At 40.6% G+C, this 19,545-nt stretch overlaps 2 protein-coding genes across 3 annotated transcripts in view; both read right to left on the reverse strand.

The window, feature by feature from the left end:
• Positions 1–1,257: 1,257 nt before the first annotated feature.
• LOC115155985 (interleukin-10 receptor subunit beta) lies at positions 1,258–15,088 on the reverse strand. Of its 2 annotated transcripts, none has more exons than XM_029703134.1 (7): positions 14,881–15,088; positions 14,069–14,192; positions 7,302–7,471; positions 6,895–7,049; positions 3,134–3,281; positions 2,806–2,951; positions 1,258–2,654 (listed from the first exon to the last, which is right to left on the reverse strand). In XM_029703134.1, the coding sequence occupies exons 1-7, from the start codon at positions 14,942–14,944 to the stop codon at positions 2,451–2,453; spliced, it is 1,011 nt and encodes a 336-aa protein (XP_029558994.1). In that variant the 5' UTR covers positions 14,945–15,088; the 3' UTR covers positions 1,258–2,450. The 2 variants fall into 2 exon arrangements, with proteins under 2 accessions (XP_029558994.1, XP_029558995.1); XM_029703135.1 differs by having other exon boundaries at positions 2,551–2,657.
• A 97-nt stretch (positions 15,089–15,185) lies between these two features.
• The window catches only part of LOC115156368 (uncharacterized), a 45,650-nt gene continuing 41,290 nt past the window's right edge, over positions 15,186–19,545 (reverse strand). The window contains exon 20 of the mRNA XM_029703843.1: positions 15,186–15,651. Coding sequence (XP_029559703.1) covers positions 15,622–15,651 — 30 coding nt within the window. The 3' untranslated portion in view covers positions 15,186–15,621. The remainder of the gene's footprint in view (positions 15,652–19,545) is intronic.

Below are 19,545 nucleotides of genomic sequence, written 5' to 3' on the forward strand. Positions count from 1 at the left end.
TTCAGGATAAAAAAGGAATGAAGCTAAGCACAGGCAAAATCCTGGAGGAAAACCTGGCTCAGTCTGCTTTCCACCAGACATTGGGGAGATGAATTCACCTTTCAGGACAATAACCTAAAACACAAGGCCAAATCTACACTGGAGTTCCTGAGTGGCCGAGTTACAGTTTAGACATAAATTTACTTGAAAATCTATGGCAAGACCTACAAATTTGACAAAATAGTGAAAAATAATAATGGCCTAATGTTGCACAATCCATGTGTGGAAAGCTCTTAGCGACTTATCCAGAATTATTCACAGCTGTAAAAGCTGCCAAAGGTGCTTCTACAAATTATTGACACAGGGTTGTGAATACTTATGTAAATGAGATATTTCTGTATTTCATTTTCAAAAATTTCTAAAAGCATGTTTTCACTTTGACATTATGTAGTATTGGCACAGCGGTCTAAGGTACTGCATCTCAGTGCAAGAGGCAGCACAATTGGCCTAGCGTCGTCCGGGTTTGGCTGGTGTAGGCTGTCATTGTAAATAAGAATTTGTTCTTAACTAATTTGCCTAGTTAAATAAAGGTAAAATAAAAAATTTAATTACACAGGTGCACCTTGTGCTGGGGACAATAAAAAGCCACTCTAAAATGTGCAGTTGTGTCCCACAACACAATGCCACAGATGTCTCAAGTTTTGATGGAATGTGCAATTGGCATGCTGACTGCAGGAATGTCCACCAGAGCTGTTGCCAGAGAATTGAATGTTAATTTCTCCCCCATTAACATCGTTTTAGAGAATTTGGCAGTACGTCCAACCGGCCTCACAACCACAGACCACATGATACCACGCCAGCCTAGGACCTCTACGTCCAGCTTCTTCACCTGCGGGATTATCTGAGACCAGCCACCAGGACAGCTGATCAAACTGACGAGTATTTATGTCTGTAATAAAGACCTTTTTGTGGGGAAAAACTCATTCTGATTGGCTGGACTTGGCTCCCCAGTTGGTGGGCCTATGCCCTCCCAGGTCCACCCATGGCTGTGCCCCTGCCCTCCCAGGCCCACCCATGGTTGTGCCCCTGCCCAGTCATGTGAAATCCATAGATTAGGGCCTAATGAATTTATTTAAATTGTCTGACTTCCATATATGAACTGTAACTCAGTAAAATCTTTAAATTGTTGCATGTTGTGTTTATATTTTTGCTCAGTATATTTCAACTTGAAGTAAACATGCATTGATAATAACCAATGATATGTGACAACACCAACCATTTATGAGCATTTAAAAATATATATTTATTCCCTTGGCAAGTCATTTTTAACTGTTGGGCACATTTTTTACTTGTTTGTGTGTGTGTGGTCTCCCACAGTATAAATGGTAAAAAGTCTATAAAACATGACTTCAAATGTCAAACGACATTTTCCAAGTGCTAATAGAGTACCTTCAACTGTTAAAGGGCCAATGCAGTCAAAAACGTGAATTACCTGTGTTTTAAATTTCCACACTATGAGGTTGGAATAATACTGTAAAATTATGATAATGTCCTTTACGTATAAGAGCAGTTTGAAAAGACCGTCTGAAATTTCACTCTTTATGTAGGATGGAGTTTTGGCCTTCCATGGTGACGTCACCATGTGGTAAATTAGTTAATAGACCAATAAGAAAGAGTTCCGAACCTCTCTGCCAATAACAGTTCATTTTTTGTTTTTGCCTAAAGCACTCCCAGACAGTCCTAGCAAATGTCTTGATTAAGAAATTGCTCTTTGATAAAAAAGCTATTTGTTTCCTTTTCACTATTTTAATTGAAGTACCTTACTCTGATTGTTTTCATTGTTACTCATAAATGATTTGATATTTAGATAAAAATGGCTGCATTGGTCCTTTAAATATCCTTCACAAACAGTGTCACACAGAGACATATAGGCACAAACACAGAGTGCATCAAGGCATAAACACAGACCATGTAATACTCCCCTCCTGGTGTTGTGCCATTTGGACTGTGTTGTTAGTCTCTCTGATGACAGTGGTTGAACCATTTCGTTGCCCTATACCCATGATACCCAAAAAATGCCAGTGTAGGCTTACCATGCATGGCCATAATGAATGATAGGCAATATTGATCATTATCATACACGTAAAGGTCACATAAATAAACACATCGCAGTAAGTAGCTCTCTTAGCATTTCATCAACATGAATAAAATCACTAAATCCCAGATGTCAGAATATTATTTCTCAATAAGATACACATCCTCATTTCTGCCATCTATTTCAGTCCTTGTCCTCTTTTCTTACTTCACATCGGTCTACTCACTTCCTATTTTTGACCCATATCTTCCCCACCCACTTTGGGCGTGTTCGACATTGCAGCTGACTTTAAAGGCGAGTCAAGATTGACTGATCAATAAATCACCTTGCATCGTAAATAACTTCTCAATATTATTTGTAGATCTGTCAATCAGTCTCAATTCACAGTATTCATATTCTCGAACACAGCCAGACGGTCTGTGTTGTCTTCCAGTCTGTGTGTATTACGTTCTTCCGACCACCAGATAGAGCTCTCCTTTGTCTGTGCCCCACCTGGCATGATGAGGAGATCATGGTACACCTCCTCAGGCTGGGGGCTGCTCTGTATGGCCAGGATGGAGGAGCACGGGGGATCCAACAGCTACTGCATAGAATAGAATACTACTTAATTGTGTTACAGAGAACAACATTATTATGACCCATTCTCCTCTTTAGCAGCCTCCACTGCTACACACAAAGAAACACAGTCTATTATTCATTAAAACACAACGATCATGCGTCATACTACTGACCTGTGTGAAATGTTCAGGCAGCTTGGTCTTGGGTCTGAGGAAGCAGACCACCCTGTAGCAGTACCAGAAGGCCAGGGCCAGCAGGGCCACTGCCACAGCCATCACCACAAACGTCACCAGGGCTACCACCCAAGGCCTGTCATTGCCTGAGGAGTGGTTGGGGTTGGAAAAAGGACACCAGGGAAGAAGAAATTAGTTGAGCAGGGGGGACTTGTACTTGGAGAAGCACTGAAGGCAGCAATCTAATCAAATCCTCATCATTTGTGTTTAACCGATGAAAGGAAGGAAGAGAGAGAGGCGGAAAGAGAGCGAGAGACATGGGGCTCACCCTTAGCGGTGCTCTCACACGTAACATTGCTGGGCTGGCTGTGTTTGGAGAACCTCTGGGTGTACACCCAGACCTGAACACAGTACCTGGTCCATGGCTCCAGTGCCAAGACCACTTTACGCAGTGGGGTGCCATTCATACTTTTGGCCTGAGGGGGTGATAGAGAAATCTAATTTATTTGTCACATACACATGGTTAGCAGATGTTAATGTGAGTGTAGCGAAATGCTTGTGCTTCTAGTTCCGACCATGCAGTAATAACCAACAAGTAATATAACCTAACAATATCACAACTACCCTATACACACACAAGTGTAAAGGAATGAATACAAATATGTACATAAAAATATATGAATGAGTGATGCCCGAACGGCATAGGCAAGATGCAGTAGATGGTATAGAGTACAGTATATACATATGAGATGAGTAATGTAGGGTATTATATAAAGTGGCATTGTTTAAAGTGGCTAGTGATAAATTGATTACATACATTTTCCCATTATTAAAGTGGCTTGAGTTGAGTCAGTATGTTGGCAGCAGCCACTCAATGTTAGTGATGGCTGTTTAACAGTCTGATGGCCTTGAGATAGAAGCTGTTTTCCAGTCTCTCGGTCCCCGCTTTGATGCACCTGTACTGACCTCGCCTTCTGGATGATAGCGGAGTGAACAGGCAGTGGCTCGGGTGGTTGTTGTCCTTGATGATCTTTTGGGCCTTCCTGTGACATCGGGTGGTGTAGGTGTCCTGGAGGGCAAGTAGTTTGCACCCGGTGATGCGTTGTGCAGACCTCACTACCCTCCGGCCGAGCCTTACGGTTCTGGGCGGAGCAGCTGCCGTACCAGGCGGTGATACAGCCCGACAGGATGCTCTCGATTGGGCATCTGTAAAGGTTTGTGAGTGTTTTTGGTGACAAGCCGAATTTCTTCAGCCTCCTGAGGTTGAAGAGGCGCTGCTGCGCCTTCACCACGCTGTCTGTGTGGGTGGACCATTTCAGTTTGTCCGTGATGTGTACACCGAGGAACTTAAAACTCTCCACCCTCTCCACTACTGTCCCGTCAATGTAGATAGGGGGCTGCTCCCTCTGCTGTTTCCTGAAGTCCACGATCATCTCTTTTGTTTTGTTGACATTGAGTGTGAGGTTATTTTCCTGACACCACATTCCGAGGGCCTTCACCTCCTCGTCATTGTTGGTAATCATGCCTACCACTGTAGTGTCGTCTGCAAACTTGATGATTGAGTTGGAGGGGTGCATGGCCACGCAGTCGTGGGTGAACAGGGAGTACAGGAGAGGGCTGAGAACGCACCCTTGTGGGGCCCAGTGTTGAGGATCAGGGGGTGGAGATGTTGTTACCTACTGTCGTGTCTTTGGGGTACCATTAAACTGAAGACATGTTTATCAAATAACTCCCTGTAATTATTATCACGCGATTAAACTGATTAATCGTTTAATTGTAATTAACTAGGAGATCGGGGCACCAAGGAAAATATTCAGATTACAAAGTTATAATTTTCCTAATATAATTTTCCTATATTATAATATAGGCCGATTATCTTCTGGTTTAAATGGCGTATTTTACCTCTCGTCCAGTCTCGTTCCAAACGTCGTAAATTCTTGTATCTGCACGAACCCAGTCTTTACTAAAATCATCCATACATCAATTGTCTTAAAATCATTTATTTACTACACTAAGTAATTAACAGAAAACATACAAACAGTAATTATCATCACAATGGACTGGTATAGTAATGTGCCCTAATGGCTAACAGGCATGGTTGGTCTGTTAGACAATGGGTCATAAACGGTCAGCTGAGGAGGTACACAGAGTTCATTAATATTAACAATTGAACGCTCACTCATTCGGGAACAATTGCAATCAATATAGATTTACGCTCAGTGTGTCATCGGGATCCTTGTTGGAGAGTTTTGTCTCTCTCTCTCTCTCTCTCTCTCTCTCTCTCTCTCTCTCTCTCTCTCTCTCTCTCTCTCTCTCTCTCTCTCTCTCTCTCTCTCTCTCTCTCTCTCAGAGCGACATTCATTAATGTCGTCATAGAATGGATGTTTCGTTGGTCTTCGCGTTCGATGATATAATTTACTTAGCTGCAGACTAATAATTAATATCAAAGACTTGTTCTTATTCTGTCGGTCTCGATAGTCTAAATGTTAACCACGTGGTAGGGTTCACTTTCAGTAGAGGAATTGTATGGTAAAACCTATTGGCCATGGAGTGGAGGCCTGGTCTTAAGAAATGTAGCTCAGGGTATAGTTTTATAGTGACCCTAGAACAGGCTTGTCAAATGACGCCTGGTCCTGTCTGTGTCCCTGGGGGGCGTGCCGATGGCTGAGTTAAGCTTGGTACAGAAATCCAATTCTATCACATTAACATCAGTACATAGCATCTCAATGTATTACAAATAGCTTTATCCTTATTAATACATTTTATACAACCATTATGATGCAAGTCTCATCGCTGAGGCTATTATATAAACAGTTTTATGGTAATATGGCTATATTGTCTCTTCTGAGTATCACAAAATTTTACCAAGCGGACCAGTTTGTAGCTTGATTCTTCACCAATCTTCCATATCTTCTCCAGAACACACATGTCGCTCGGTTCTCCAATTCTATGAGTTGGAAGAATTTCCTTTGTCTCTCTATGAAACATGTGGTAGGAGATTCTCCTCTTAGAGTTTTTACAACCCTTTCACACAGGGCCTGGGTTGGGGGGAAGGTAGGTTGGGGGATGGTACAAAGGGGGGGGAGGTCAACTGTCCTCCCTGTACCCAAAGAGGCCAACGTCATGACACTACCCTCACCACCTGGGGGCGGCCCGTTAGGAAGTCCAGGACCCAGTTGCACAGGGCGGGGTCGAGACCCAGGGTCTATGGTGTTAAATGCTGAGCTGTAATCGATGAACAGCATTCTTACATAGGTATTCCTCTTGTCCAGATGGGTTAGGGCAGTGTGCAGTGTGATGGCGATTGCGTCGTCTATGACCTATTGGGGCGGTAAGCAAATTGGAGTGGGTCTAGGGTGTCAGGTAGGGTGGAGGTGATATGGTCCTTGACTAGTCTCTCAAAGCACTTCATGATGACGGAAGTGAGTGCTACGGGGCGATAGTTGTTTAGCTCAGTTACCTTAGCTTTCTTGGGAACAGGAACAATGGTGGCCCTCTTGAAGCATGTGGGAACAACAGACTGGGATAAGGATTGACTGAATATGTCTGTAAACACACCAGCCAGCTGGTCTGCACATCAGGATCGACAGCGGCATCAGATTATTAGACGCATCAATTAAGTCAGGCTACAAGAGCGTAGACCCAATGATAATCCCCGACTGTCATTAAACTGTTTGGTGTTTTGTAAAAGATGTCTCTTTCCATTCATCAAATGGCGCAAGCGCACAGTAACACTGTTCGGATGCTGGAACTATTTTGGAGTGGACGAGCATGAACAAGTAGTCTACTTTTTGAATTGATTTCTCTGACAATAAGATGAAAACATCATGACTGGTTGTGTTCATAAAAAGGTAATAAAACAATTTTGAATGTTAAATGACACGTCTTTACTATTACATCCATAAACATGTCATGGTATAATTCGCAATCTGCTTAAACCTGTACCTCATACTCCTTATAGGCTCCCGTTACTATGAAGTAATGCTTGTTAACCACCAGACGTGAAAGATCCGGCGACAGTCTGTTTTCCTTCGTTTTAACATTATCAGATCCCTTGATGAAAAATGGAAAGTAAAATGGTCACCATACCTTCTCCTCCTGACCCTCTTTCCAGTAGGTGATGTTAAAGGTTGCGTGGTTGTATACATCTTTGAACTCAGAGATCCTGAGCACTGGGTCGTTGATGCTCACTTCAATGTCAGCACCACTGGAGACGAGCGTCACACCGGGAGGGCCTAGAGTGGCTGTAGAGAGAGACATTTGAAAGGAAGTGACCTAGAGGAAGTGAACACCTCTCAGATGAGGGTTAAAGAAATTACACTTGCTAGCTGATAACCATAGCCTAGTCTATTAAAGAGGCAATTCTGTGAGGCTCCAGGCTTTATTCACAGTGACACACTGTGTTTTACCCAACCTCCAGTTGAACAGTGCATGTTAATACACTTTCATACACTGAACATCTGTCAAAGCTGTTACGGAGATGGGTATAAACTCACTGTGTTCATCCATGACAAACTGCTCAGTCTTCATCCAGCGAGATGTGTCCCCCTCTCGTTCTGCCCTCACTTGGAAAATGTACACTCCAAATTTGTTTAGATGACTGGTGAAGTCACAGCTTTGGGCTGTTGTGTTCCAACATACAACCTCATAGCTGCTGACCAAGCCCCTGTATCAAAACATGGCATAATAGTTATTGCAGTTGAATATTATTACCAGCACGGTCCGATGCTCATTAGGCAAGATTAGGCGGCAGATTGACGAGGGTGACATTTTCGGAGCTAAACTGACCAAGACGCACCAACAACACATAAAACCTCACATAATTCTGCCCAAAAACAATGATAATTTCTCTCAACCAGTGGCGTATGGTCTTTTTAGATGAACGCTGATGCCGCCCTGTGATAATCAGTGCCCACATTATTAAAGGCAGGGGCGCAAATTATTTTGCTTGTCCATTCCCAGTGTGCCTCCAACAGTGTGCTGTTGGAGAGACGCATCTCTACAGCGCTCCACCGACGTTCAGTTAAAACAATTACCTAACATAAATCATGTAGCAGATATAGGATGTCATAGAAAGAGTATGTGGCCTTTTCTTTTGCCTACAGGCTGGAGATAATGTATGTAATGAGACACTCTTTTTACATCATGCATGTTACTCTGATAAAATAGCCTAACCTAAATGGTGCCCAATCAAATAAAAAATGCACTGTCATTTTCACGGCCGGATGAAAAAACGTACCTGATTTAAACTGGTTACTATTCTTGCCCAGAAACGGGAATATGCATATTATTAGTAGATTTTGATAGAAAACACTCAGAAGTTTCTAAAACTGTTTGAATGGTGTCTGTGAGTATAACAGAACTCATATGGCAGGCAAAAACCTGAGAAAATTCCAAGCAGGAAGTGGAAAGTCTGAGAATTGTAGTTCTTTTGATTCTCTATCGAAACTACAGTATCTGTGGGGTTACGTTGCACTTTCTAAGGCTTCCATTGGCTGTCTAAAGCCTTCAGAAAGCGGATTGAGCCTTCTCCTGTCTCTGGGCAGAGTATAGTAGCTCAGTTTCTGAGTGGTCTGCCTGAGGACAAAGGGATTGGATATGTGCGTTCCCGCGAGCACGCTGTTTTTCTTTTTCTCCTTGAATGAATACACTATTGTCCGGTTGGAATATTATCGCAATTTTACGATAAAAATACAATAAAAACAGATTTTAAACAGCGTTTGACATGCTTCTAAGTACGGTAATGGAACATTTTGACTTTTTGGGTCTCGAAATGCGCTCGCGCGTTACCCTTTGGATAGTGACCTGAACGCACGAACAAAACGGAGGTATTTGGACATAAATATGGATTATTTGGAACAAAAACAACATTTATTGTGGAAGTAGCAGTCCTGGGAGTGCATTCTGACGAAGATCAGCAAAGGTAATACAATATTTCTAATACTAATTCTGAGTATTTGTTGCCCCAAACTTGGTGGGTGTCAAATTAGCTAGCCATGATGGCGAGCTATGTACTCAGAATATTGAAAAATGTGCTTTCGCCGAAAAGCTATTTTAAAATCTGACACAGCGATTGCATAAAGGAGTTCTGTATCTATAATTCTTAAAATAATTATGTATTTTGTCAACGTTTTATGATGAGTATTTTTCTAAATTCACCTGAAGTTTTTGGGGGGAATACATTTTCTGAACATCACGCGCCAATGTAAAAAGCTGTTTTTGGATATAAATATGAACTTGATTGAACAAAACATACATGTATTGTATAACATAATGTCCTAGGAGTGTCATCTGATGAAGATCATCAAAGGTTAGTGCTTCATTTAGCTGTGTTTTGGGTTTTATTGACATATATGCTTGCTTGGAAAATGGCTGTGTGATTATTTGTGTCTATGTACTCTCCTAACATAATCTAATGTTTTGCTTTCGCTGTAAAGCCTTTTTGAAATCGGACAATGTGGTTACATCAAGGAGAAGTGTATCTTTAAAATGGTGTAAAATAGTCGTATGTTTGAAAAATTGAAATTATTGGATTTTTGAGGTTTTTGTATTTCGCGCCACGCTGTTTGTTCCATTGGATATTGGCTAGGCGTTCCGCAAGCGGAACGTCTGTCCACAACAGGTTTTAACAAACGACATATCCTAAAAACAGGACAGGTCAAAGTAAAATGAACGATATGGAATGGACAATCACAACTGTTGTCCAGGAGTTTCAGTCCATTGTCATGATCAGTGGTTTCAAGTTTGTATCCGTCCATTTCTGACAAGCTGATCATAGCGGGGGAAAAAATAAAAATACTTCTGCATTTCCCGCTGTGTTAAACACATTGCAAATAGGCCCACAATAACTCCTCATAAAATTGTGTAGCTGATATTCAGAGCTTAAATAGCCAAATTGGTTAGTCACAGGAATCAGGACACATAAAGGCAACAGCCTGTTTTACAAATGGTGGGCCCACCACATGGATGGATATTCATAAAATTCCATTGCCCGACACCCCAGTAAGCACGAGCAGACGTCTTTTTTTGGTCTTGTCCGGACGTCTTTTTTGGTTTTTTACAAACGGAAGGCTTACCACATAAATGGCCATTCATAAAATTATATTTCAGGCAACAGGCTACACCTCAGTCAGCACGGACCGATGCAGATGCCTTTTGGACGTCTATTTTTGGTGAAGTCCAGATCGGCCTTGATTTCCACAGACATTGGTTTTTGGTCCGGTCCAAATCTGAACCAATCATAGAAGTCTATGTTTGGTTCAGATTTTGTCAGGTCTGGACCAGCCTTGATTTGGCCCAAACATTGAGGTCTATAAATGACGTCTTTTCAACGTTCATACAATATCCAATAAATACAGTACCTAACATCCAATTTGGGCCAAACTTTTTTTCTAACAATGAGTAAGACATGAGGAATACAAAGAAATGGTCAACAGCCACCGACGGACCCTCAACCAAACCCAGCACAACAAAAAGTACACAGTTGCGGCTCTGAGTATTGTTTCTTCATCCAATGCAATGTTTTCTGAGTAAATGTATTATTATTAAATGTTTTTCTTTCAGAGAAATGTCCTATCCTACATCCTGATATTACCAGGTTCTGACCACTAGATGTTGCTGTTCCTGCTACTAGATGATTAAAAATATACACACACACCCCCCCACCCCCCTCAATGTTAATGGTATAGATCACCCAAATAAATAAAATTACATATTGGGTTCCTTACCCTGTAGGCAGTTTATGGACAAGGTATGACAGAAACCCATGCTTTGGTTTTCTTTACTTGGCTACTGTTTCAAATGCTAACCTTTTAGCATTTGTGGCACAAATCCAATGCAAGTAAATGGTACCTACAATGCCTTGAGAAAGTATTCATACCCTGGACTTATTCCATATTTTGTTGTGTTACAGTGATTTGCATTTGACATCTGATTTGCCAGTGTGAGTATTCAAAATGTATTACTTTTTTTTTTTTCTTCTCACCATCTACACACAATACCTGATAATGACAAAGAAAAAAAGGCGTATTTTTTTTGGTGCAAATGTATTGATAAATTAAATATGGACAAATCTAATTTACATAAGTATTCACACCCCTAAGTCAATACATGTTAGAATAAACTTTGGCAGCGATTACAACACATTATTATTACTTGTTTATTCTTCAAGCTCTGTCAAGTTGGTCATTGCTCGACAGCCATTTTCAAGTCTTGCCATGGACTGGAAGGGGTCTCTGACTAGGCCACTCAGGAACATCTTGGTAAGCAACTACAGTGTATATTTGGACTTATGTTTTAGGTTATTGTTCTGCTGAAATGTGAATTTGTCTCCCAGTGTCTGTTGGAAAGCAGACTGAACCAGGTTTTCCTCTAGGACAGCAGTCACCAACCTTTTCTGAGTCAAGATCACTTTCACAGTCAAAAAGCAAGCTGAGATCTACTGCTCAGATTTTTTTTTTTTTTTACATTAACCTGACACAAACAATTTTGTAGGAATGAGGTTTGGGAAGTAGGCCTAATACATTATCACAGCATATTGGCTATATGATTGGCCTGCCAATATTGTTAATCAGACCATGTTATATTTCAAAACTTGAGTTTGATAACAAAATAGAGCAGTTGGTTAAGCACTTGTGAGGCACTGTGGAGCATGAATTGAAATAATTAGCTTTTTTATTTTACTGGACTGATGGTACCTGCATCTGATGTTCAACGAGGTCAAATCACGACGTCAATTCACGACGTCAGTGATCTTCAGGTCGAAAAGTCGGAGCTCTAGAAAGTAGCCCGAGTTTCTGACTTTGATGACCGTTCGAAACGATTTTTCCCAACCGCCTCTCACGGTCCCTGCTCTCTCCTTCCTTTCCTCCGGTAAGTCTGACCAGAGAGAGGGGGGGACACAGTCTTCCACCTGATGGCAAAACTCGATTCGCAGCGCATCTGCTTCATGCACAAATTCATGTTGTTCCTATGACCAGAGAAAGTTAAATATTCCTTCATATTAAAATCGACACGACGAGCAGCTAATAATAATAAAACGCATTGCTTTCAATACTTGGCCATTCATTGCAGCTGCAGCCCGAGCGGAAGTACGGAGAAGCGCGTTTTGTAATAGTGTTGAATAAAAACAGTGACGGTGCTGAATATAAACTTAAACACGAAATCACTAAACAAAACTGCAGCTCTTTGTTGTATTCGTTGACAGTCCCTCTGTGGTCATGGTTTTAAAAGTTATTACATCTTACGTAGCCTATTAAACTTGTCTGTGGCCAGGGTCATGGAAGCTCGGTAATTTGAGCTATCCGATTGGGCAGCGCAGTAGGTGCACTCCATTTAGTCAGATTTGCCGGTCCACCGGGTAGGCGTAGTTTGTCTCATGTGAACACTTTGCTTACCCGGTGCGCAGGACTTTTGAATCAAGTGCACCTACCGGCAACACTCAACACGATTTTAAAAAAGGAGCGCAAGCCTTTATCGTTCGTTGGCTTTTCTACAGAAATATTTGGTGAATGACTAGGAATGTCTTGAAGATCGACCAGTCGATCGTGATCGACCAGTCGGCGACCACTTCTCCAGGACTTTGCCTGTGCTTATAGCTGTATCATGTTTCTTTTTATCCCCAAAATCTCCCTAGTCCTTGCAGATGACAAACATACCCATTACATGATGCAACCACCACCATGCTTGAAAATATGAAGAGTGTTACTCAGTAATGTTTTTGATTTGCCCCAAACATAACACTTTATATATATTTTTATTTATTTAACCTTTATTTAACTAGGCAAGTCAGTTAAGAACAAATTATTATTTACAATGACAGCCTGGGCCAATTGTGCGCCGTCCTATCCTATGGGACTCCCAATTGCGGCCGGATGTGATACAGCCTGGATTCAAACCAGGGACTGTAGTGATGCCTCTTGCACTGAGATGCAGTCCCTTAGACCGCTGCACCACTCGGGAGCGCCCGAGGACATAAAGCTAATTTCTTTGCCACATTTTTAGCAGTTTTACTTTAGTGCCTTTTTGCAAACAGGATACATGTTTCGGGAATATTTGTATTCTCTACAGGCTAACTTCTTTTCACTCTGTCATTTAGGTTAGTATTTTAGGGTAATTACAATATTGTTGACCCATCCTCAGTTTTCTTGGTGAAATCCCTGAGCGATTTCACTCCTCTCCGGCAACTGAGTTAGGAAGGACGCCTTTATCTTTGTAGTGACTGGGTGTATTGATTCACCGTCCAAAGTGTAATGAATAACTTTACCACGATGAAAGGGATATTAAATATCTGCTTCTTTTTTCCCCATCTACCCATCCTTCTCTGTGAGGCCATGGTAAACCACCCTGGTAGACGTGGTTGAATCTGTGTTTGAACTCCAACGCTCGACTGAGGAACCTTACAGATAATTGTATGTGTGGGGTACAGAGAACAATATTATCACACACAGAGTGAATCCATGCAACTTATTCTGTGACATGTTAAGCACATTTTTACTCCTGAACATATTTAGGCTTGCCATAACAAAGGGGTTGAATACATTTCAGCTTTTCATTTAATTTGTAAAAACCTAACAACTTCAATGACAAATTTCTCTGAACAGGGGAATAAAAAACATCACCAAATTCACCGGGATTGCATTGCATGGCATGAAGAAACAATACTCTGAGCCGCACCTCCATACTACTTGCAGACATAGAGAACTGATACCATATACTCATTGTTGGTGTGGGGGGGTCCATGGGGGGCTTTAGACAATTTCTTTGGAATCCTTATTGTTAGAAAAATGTGTTCCAAATCAGATGTTAGGTCCTATATTTATTGAATATGAATCATATCAATTAAAATAGCCAATTAGCTTAATTTCTCAGAGATTATATTATATTTCAACAAAATGATGTTGCAGAAATGCTTATCTTAGCTGTTTCTAATAGATGGTGGGGTTTTTGAGGTGTGCTTTTTGAGGTGGAAGTGAAATAGGAGTGAAATAGTTGCACCCATTTCTTAGAAATATACTGACTGTGTGTGTGTCAGTGTGAGCAATACTGTATGAGAAAAGTAGGAATGTGTGTAGGTACAAAGAGTACGCCAGAGTGTGAGCGTGCCTGTGTATGACACACAGAGTCTACTGGGTAAAGTCGACTTGTAGGTGTGTCAGTTCTACCCTTTCCCAGCACCCACAGGAGGAAGTTCCTCATATTTCAATGTGTCAGCCTCACTTTGCTCCATTGTGTTGTTTTTCATACTACCACGGTCTCCACTCACCTGTACTCTGCTCTGTAGGTTACGTTTTCTGTGTGGTTCTGAGGTGCATCCCACTCCAACACTAGTCCCATGTTGACAGAGTTAATCCTGATGTTACTGGGACTTGGAAGTTCAGCTAACACTGCTGTAAAGCACCGAGATATACATTTGAACATACTGACAATATACTGTACACCAGTGGTTCTCAACCAGGGGTAGTAGGACCCCTGACGGTATTCGGCCCATCCACAGACTCATGAGACCATAGGCCTACTAGTCAAATGTAGATGAGGGGGCACATCAAGGGTACTCCGGGCAGAGCAAAATTCAGTTGGTGGTACAGTAACCGAAAAAGGTTGGGATGCTCTGCTGTACATCATGCAGCAGGTATGGGGAAATAGTATTGTTTCAGGTCTTAGACTATTTTAAGAGGTACTAGAGAAATTAAGCCTGCTTCATAGAGATAAACACTCTTGAGCAAATCTGCCATTCAGCAATGCTGCTGGATAAAACCTTTAGCCTATGTGTATTTACATCATCAGTATGTAAATGTAACCGAGACCTTTCCTGTACGTTACAGAGAAGGAAGTAAACAACTATTTACAGCAATGACGACGACAAATGTTAAGTGTTTCCATTGGTTCCCACAATCGGCAATACAATAGATTGAGGAATGTATGAGAGTGTTAAATAAATGTATAATAGACTGTGAAATTATAAAGGAATATCTACAAAAGGATGTTTAAAACCTTCACCAACAAACATAGACAATCGCCTGACAGCACGTTGGTTGGCTATGCCTTCTATGGTAAGACCAAGAGCAAAATACTGACCTGTAATTCCATGTAAAGTTAAACATACTTTGACAAACAAGATAGTAAAAACTGTAGATTGCATGTTTCCCAAGAGATTTTCAATGTAATCCAATGTTCTGTTGGCTATATTTTTCTTGTGGCTGCTCTTGAGAGTTTGTCGAGTTAACTTTCTGAATGGTCTGAGAATTGCGAGGTAAGCGTAACCACGCTGCTCATGAATACTGAAGCTTACGTAAGGTTCAAACGAAAACCATGACACGCACTGGGCATTTCCTAGCTTCGCTATATTCAGTGTCAATAATAAAGTATTGCAATAAAAAGTATTCAATTTCCTCCTTTTATTACAGGTCTATAATAAAACCTTAACTACTTGTTGAATATGACATAGTTCAATACATTTATAGAAAAATCGACATACATTTCACATTTTGTTTTTGCTTATGCCTTTTTTTACATGTTATAATCAAATCACAAAGTAGCATTATTCACAAGAAAATAATAATATAACTTTGACATGACTCAGACAGAAATATAAACCAATGGTTTGTTATAATCTTATCACTGGATAATTGTGGGTTAAATATTTATTTGATCTCGAGGAGACCACCACCAGTCCATAGCCTTCATCATCATCTTCTTCCTCGACACGTCTCCTCCCCTGTGTATGGCCTGGGAGGGACAAAGTCATAGTGATGGGGGTCTAACCACAGGCAGGACTGAGAGCAGGTTGAAGGGGTCAGGCTGGGGATCTGTAGGCATCTAACCACCACCACAGAGAGGAACAGAGGACTGCAGGCAGAGAGCGTATAGCCAAAAAGTGTTGGGTGTTAAGCCATGGAAGAGGCAATATCAAAAACATTATAATGATGTTGATGGAATTTCCTTTCCCCCTTAGTGAATAAATAACAATAATAATAATCTGTATTGAATTAAATTGGTGTCAGGCAAAGTTTCAGTAGCAAAATGATCTGTGTTCATATCCTGGTGTAAGCAGTTGTGGTGTTGATGTGGTGTTAATTTGTGTTACTATGAACAGACTGTTAAAAAATACTGTTGTTCAAGCAGGGTGTCAAATTAACCAGTGTTACATAGTGTTGATTCTTCATTGTAACATTTCAAGTGTTGATTCAGGTGTTTAATTAACTCTGTAAGTGTTACATTAACACTCATTGGTGTAAAAGAACCCTAATCTTGGTGTTAATAACCAGTGTTAAACCAAAACCACAGCCATCATTATTATATTTCCCAGCATGCCCTATTGCATGTGTTGATTAATTCATCTTATGCTTATATAAATAACATGCATTTTTCTAAGGTAATCCAATCTGTTATATGGATTTATTGCACCTGTTACTGAAATGCAAGTTCCAGTTTAGAATCTTAAGGTAGCCGCATATCTTAGTCTTCCCAACCCTGAATGCAAAATTCCAAATGTTGGATATCCCCACTCTGGTTGGATTCCAATAGGAATTACATCACTTTGCAAGCCAGCATAATGTGACTTGCAGGCCTGATTTTGCCTGTAAACCATGACTTTAAGGCAACTGTATTAGGATAAAACTAGGCTCTCAAAATCAGGCCTTATGAAGTGCATTTGGAAAGTATTGAGATCCCTTGACTTGTTCCACATTTTGTTACGTTACAGCCTTATTCAAAAATGTATTAAATAAAATAAATCCTCAATCTACACACAATACCCCATAATGAAAAAGGGAAAACAGGTTTTAAGAAATTTTTGAAAATGTATCAAAAATAAAAAAGATTAGAAAATGATTTACATACAGTACCATTCAAAAGTTTGGACACACCTACTCATTGAAGGGTTTTTCTTTATTTTTACTATTTTCTAAATGTAGAATAACAGTGAAGACATCAAAAATATGAAACAATACATGGAATCATGTAGTAACCAAAAAAGTGTTAAACAAATCAAAATATATTTTGTATTTGAGATTCTTCAAAGGAGCCACCCTTTGCCTTGATGACAGCTTTGTGCACTCTTGGCATTCTCTCAACCAGCTTCATGAGGTAGTAACCTAAAATGCATTTCAATTAACAGGTTAATTTGTGGAATTTCTTTACTTAATGCATTTGAGACAATCAGTTGTGTTGTGACAAGGTAGGGGTGGTATACAGATAATAGCCCTATTTGGTAAAAGACCAGGTCCATATTATGGCAAGAACAGCTCAAATAAGCAAAGTGAAAAGAAAGGCCATCATTACTTTAAGACATGAAGGTCAGTCAATCTGGAAAGTGCAGTCGCAAAAACCATCAAGCGCTATGATGAAACTGAAGCAAGTCTCACAAGGACCACCACAGGAAAGGAAGACTCAGAGTTACCTCTGCTGCAGAGGACAAGTTCATTAGAGTTACCAGCCTCAGAAATTGCAGCACAAATAAATGCTTCACAGTGTTCAAGTAACAGACACATGTCACCATCAACTGTTCAGAGGAGACTGCATGAATCAGGCCTTCATGGTCAGATTGCTGCAAAGAAACCACTATTAAAAAACACCAATAAGAAGAAGAGACTTGCTTGGGCCAAGAAACATGAGGAATGGACATTTGACCATGTGGAAATCCGTGCTTTGGTCTGATGAGCCCAATTTTGAGATTTTTGGTTCCAACTGCCATGTCTTTGTAAGATACAGAGGAGGTGAATGGATGATCACTGCATGTGTGGTTCCCACCGTGAAGCATGAAGGAGGAGGTGTGCTAGTGACACTGTCAGTGATTTATTTAGAATTCAAGGCACACTTAACCAGCATGGCTACCACAGCATTCTGCAGCGATATGCCATCCCATCTGGTTTGTACTTAGTCCCACTATCATTTGTTTTTCAACAGGACAATTAACCAAACACACCTCCAGGCTGTGTAAGGGCTATTTTTACCAAGAAGGAGAGTGATGGAGTGCTGCATCAGATGACCTGGCCTCCACAATCATCCGACCTCAACCAAATTGAGATGATTTAGGATGAGTTGGACCGCAGAGTGAAGGAAAAGCATCCAACACGTGCTCAGCATACGTGAGAACTCCTTCAAGACTGTTGGAAAATGATTCCAGGTGAAGCTGGTTGAGAGAATGCCAAGAGTGTGCAAAGCTGTCATCAAGGCAAAGGGTGGCTACTTTAAAGAATCTCAAATATAAAATATATTTTGATTTGTTGAACACTTTTTTGGTTACTGCATGATTCCATATGTGTTATTTCATAGTTTTGATGTCTTCACTATTATTCTACAATGTAGAAGATAGTAAAAATAAAGAAAAAACATTGAATGAGTAGGTGTGTCCATTATTTTGACTTGTACTGTAAGTATTCAGACCCTTTGCATGAAATTGACCTCCGGTGCATCCTGTTTCAATTGTTTCAACCTGTGGTCAATTAAATTGATTGGACATGATTTGGAAAGGCACACACCTGTCTATATAATGTCCCACAGTTGACAGTGTATGTCAGAGCAAAAACTAAGCCATGAGGTCGAATGAGTTGTCCATAGAGATCCGAGACAGGATTGTGTCAAGGCACAGATCTGGGGAAGGATACCAAAACATTTCTGAAGCGTTGAAGGCCCCCAAGAACATATAAGCCTCCGTCATTCTTAAAAGGAAGAAGTTTGAACCCACCAAGCCTCTTCCTGGAGCTGGCCGCCCGGTCAAACTGAGAAATCAGGGGAGATGGAAGGGCCTTGGTCTGGGAAGTGATCAAGATCCTGATGGTCACTTTGACAGAGCTCCAGAGTTCCTCTGTGGAGATGAGAGAATCTTCCAGAAGGACAAACCTCTCTGAAGCACTCCACCAATCAAGCCTTTATGGTAGAATGGCCAGATGGATGCCAGGATCTGCAAAAAATAATGGAGAAACTTCCCAAATACAGGTGTGCCAAGCTTGTAGCGTTATACCCAAGAAGACTCGAGGCTGTAATTACTGCCAAAGTTGCTTCAAAAAAGTACTGGGGAAGGGTCTGAATACTTATGTAAATGTGAGATTTCATTTTTTAATGGTTTATACGTTTGCAAACATTTCTTAAAAACTGTTTTTGTTTTGTCATTGTGGGGTATTGTGTGTAGATATATGAGGAATTTAGAAAATGGTAAAAACAAAGAAAAACCCTGGAATGAGTAGGTGTGTCACAACGTTTGACTGGTTCTGTATGTAAATAAGGTATTTCTGTTTTTTATGTTTAATACAAAAAATGTCTACAAACCTGTTTTCCCTTTGTCATTATGGGCTATTGTGTGTAGATTGCTGAGAATTTAAAAAAATAAAAATTTGGAATAAGGCTGTAACGTAACAAAATGTGGGGAAAGTTAAGGGGTCTGAATACTGTCTGAATGCAGACAGTATTCAGGATGAAAATGGATGCAACAACAATGTCTCTGTCACTAACAAATACAGTCATGGGCCGTAACTCCACAATTCACTTGAAAATCAAGGCACTCTGGGAAATATGCAAATAAGGCTTTAAACTAAACAGTGTGTTAATTTAACACTGAAAAGTGTGGACCCATATAGACACTGAACCAGTTTTAAAGTGTTGATTTAACACTTAACAATTTGCTCTAAAGGGAAAGGTGAACACCATAACAGTATACATTTATCACTGACCTAGTGTTAACATTGAATTCTGAAGTGTTAAATACAAGATATTAGTAAACACTATAACAGTGTCACTTTAACA

This window comes from Salmo trutta, chromosome 20 (assembly GCF_901001165.1).
Source record: "Salmo trutta chromosome 20, fSalTru1.1, whole genome shotgun sequence".
Taxonomy (NCBI): Eukaryota; Metazoa; Chordata; class Actinopteri; order Salmoniformes; family Salmonidae; genus Salmo; species Salmo trutta.

Coding starts and splice junctions, on each gene's coding strand:
- LOC115155985 (XM_029703134.1), bottom strand. CDS start 14,944: ATGCAATCTACAGTTTTTACTATCTTGTTTGTCAAAGTATGTTTAACT. Junction 7,050..7,301: donor GTTTGTCATGGATGAACACA/GTGAGTTTATAC, acceptor CTCTCTCTACAG/CCACTCTAGGCCCTCCCGGT. Junction 3,282..6,894: donor AAGAGGGTCAGGAGGAGAAG/GTATGGTGACCA, acceptor TCACCCCCTCAG/GCCAAAAGTATGAATGGCAC.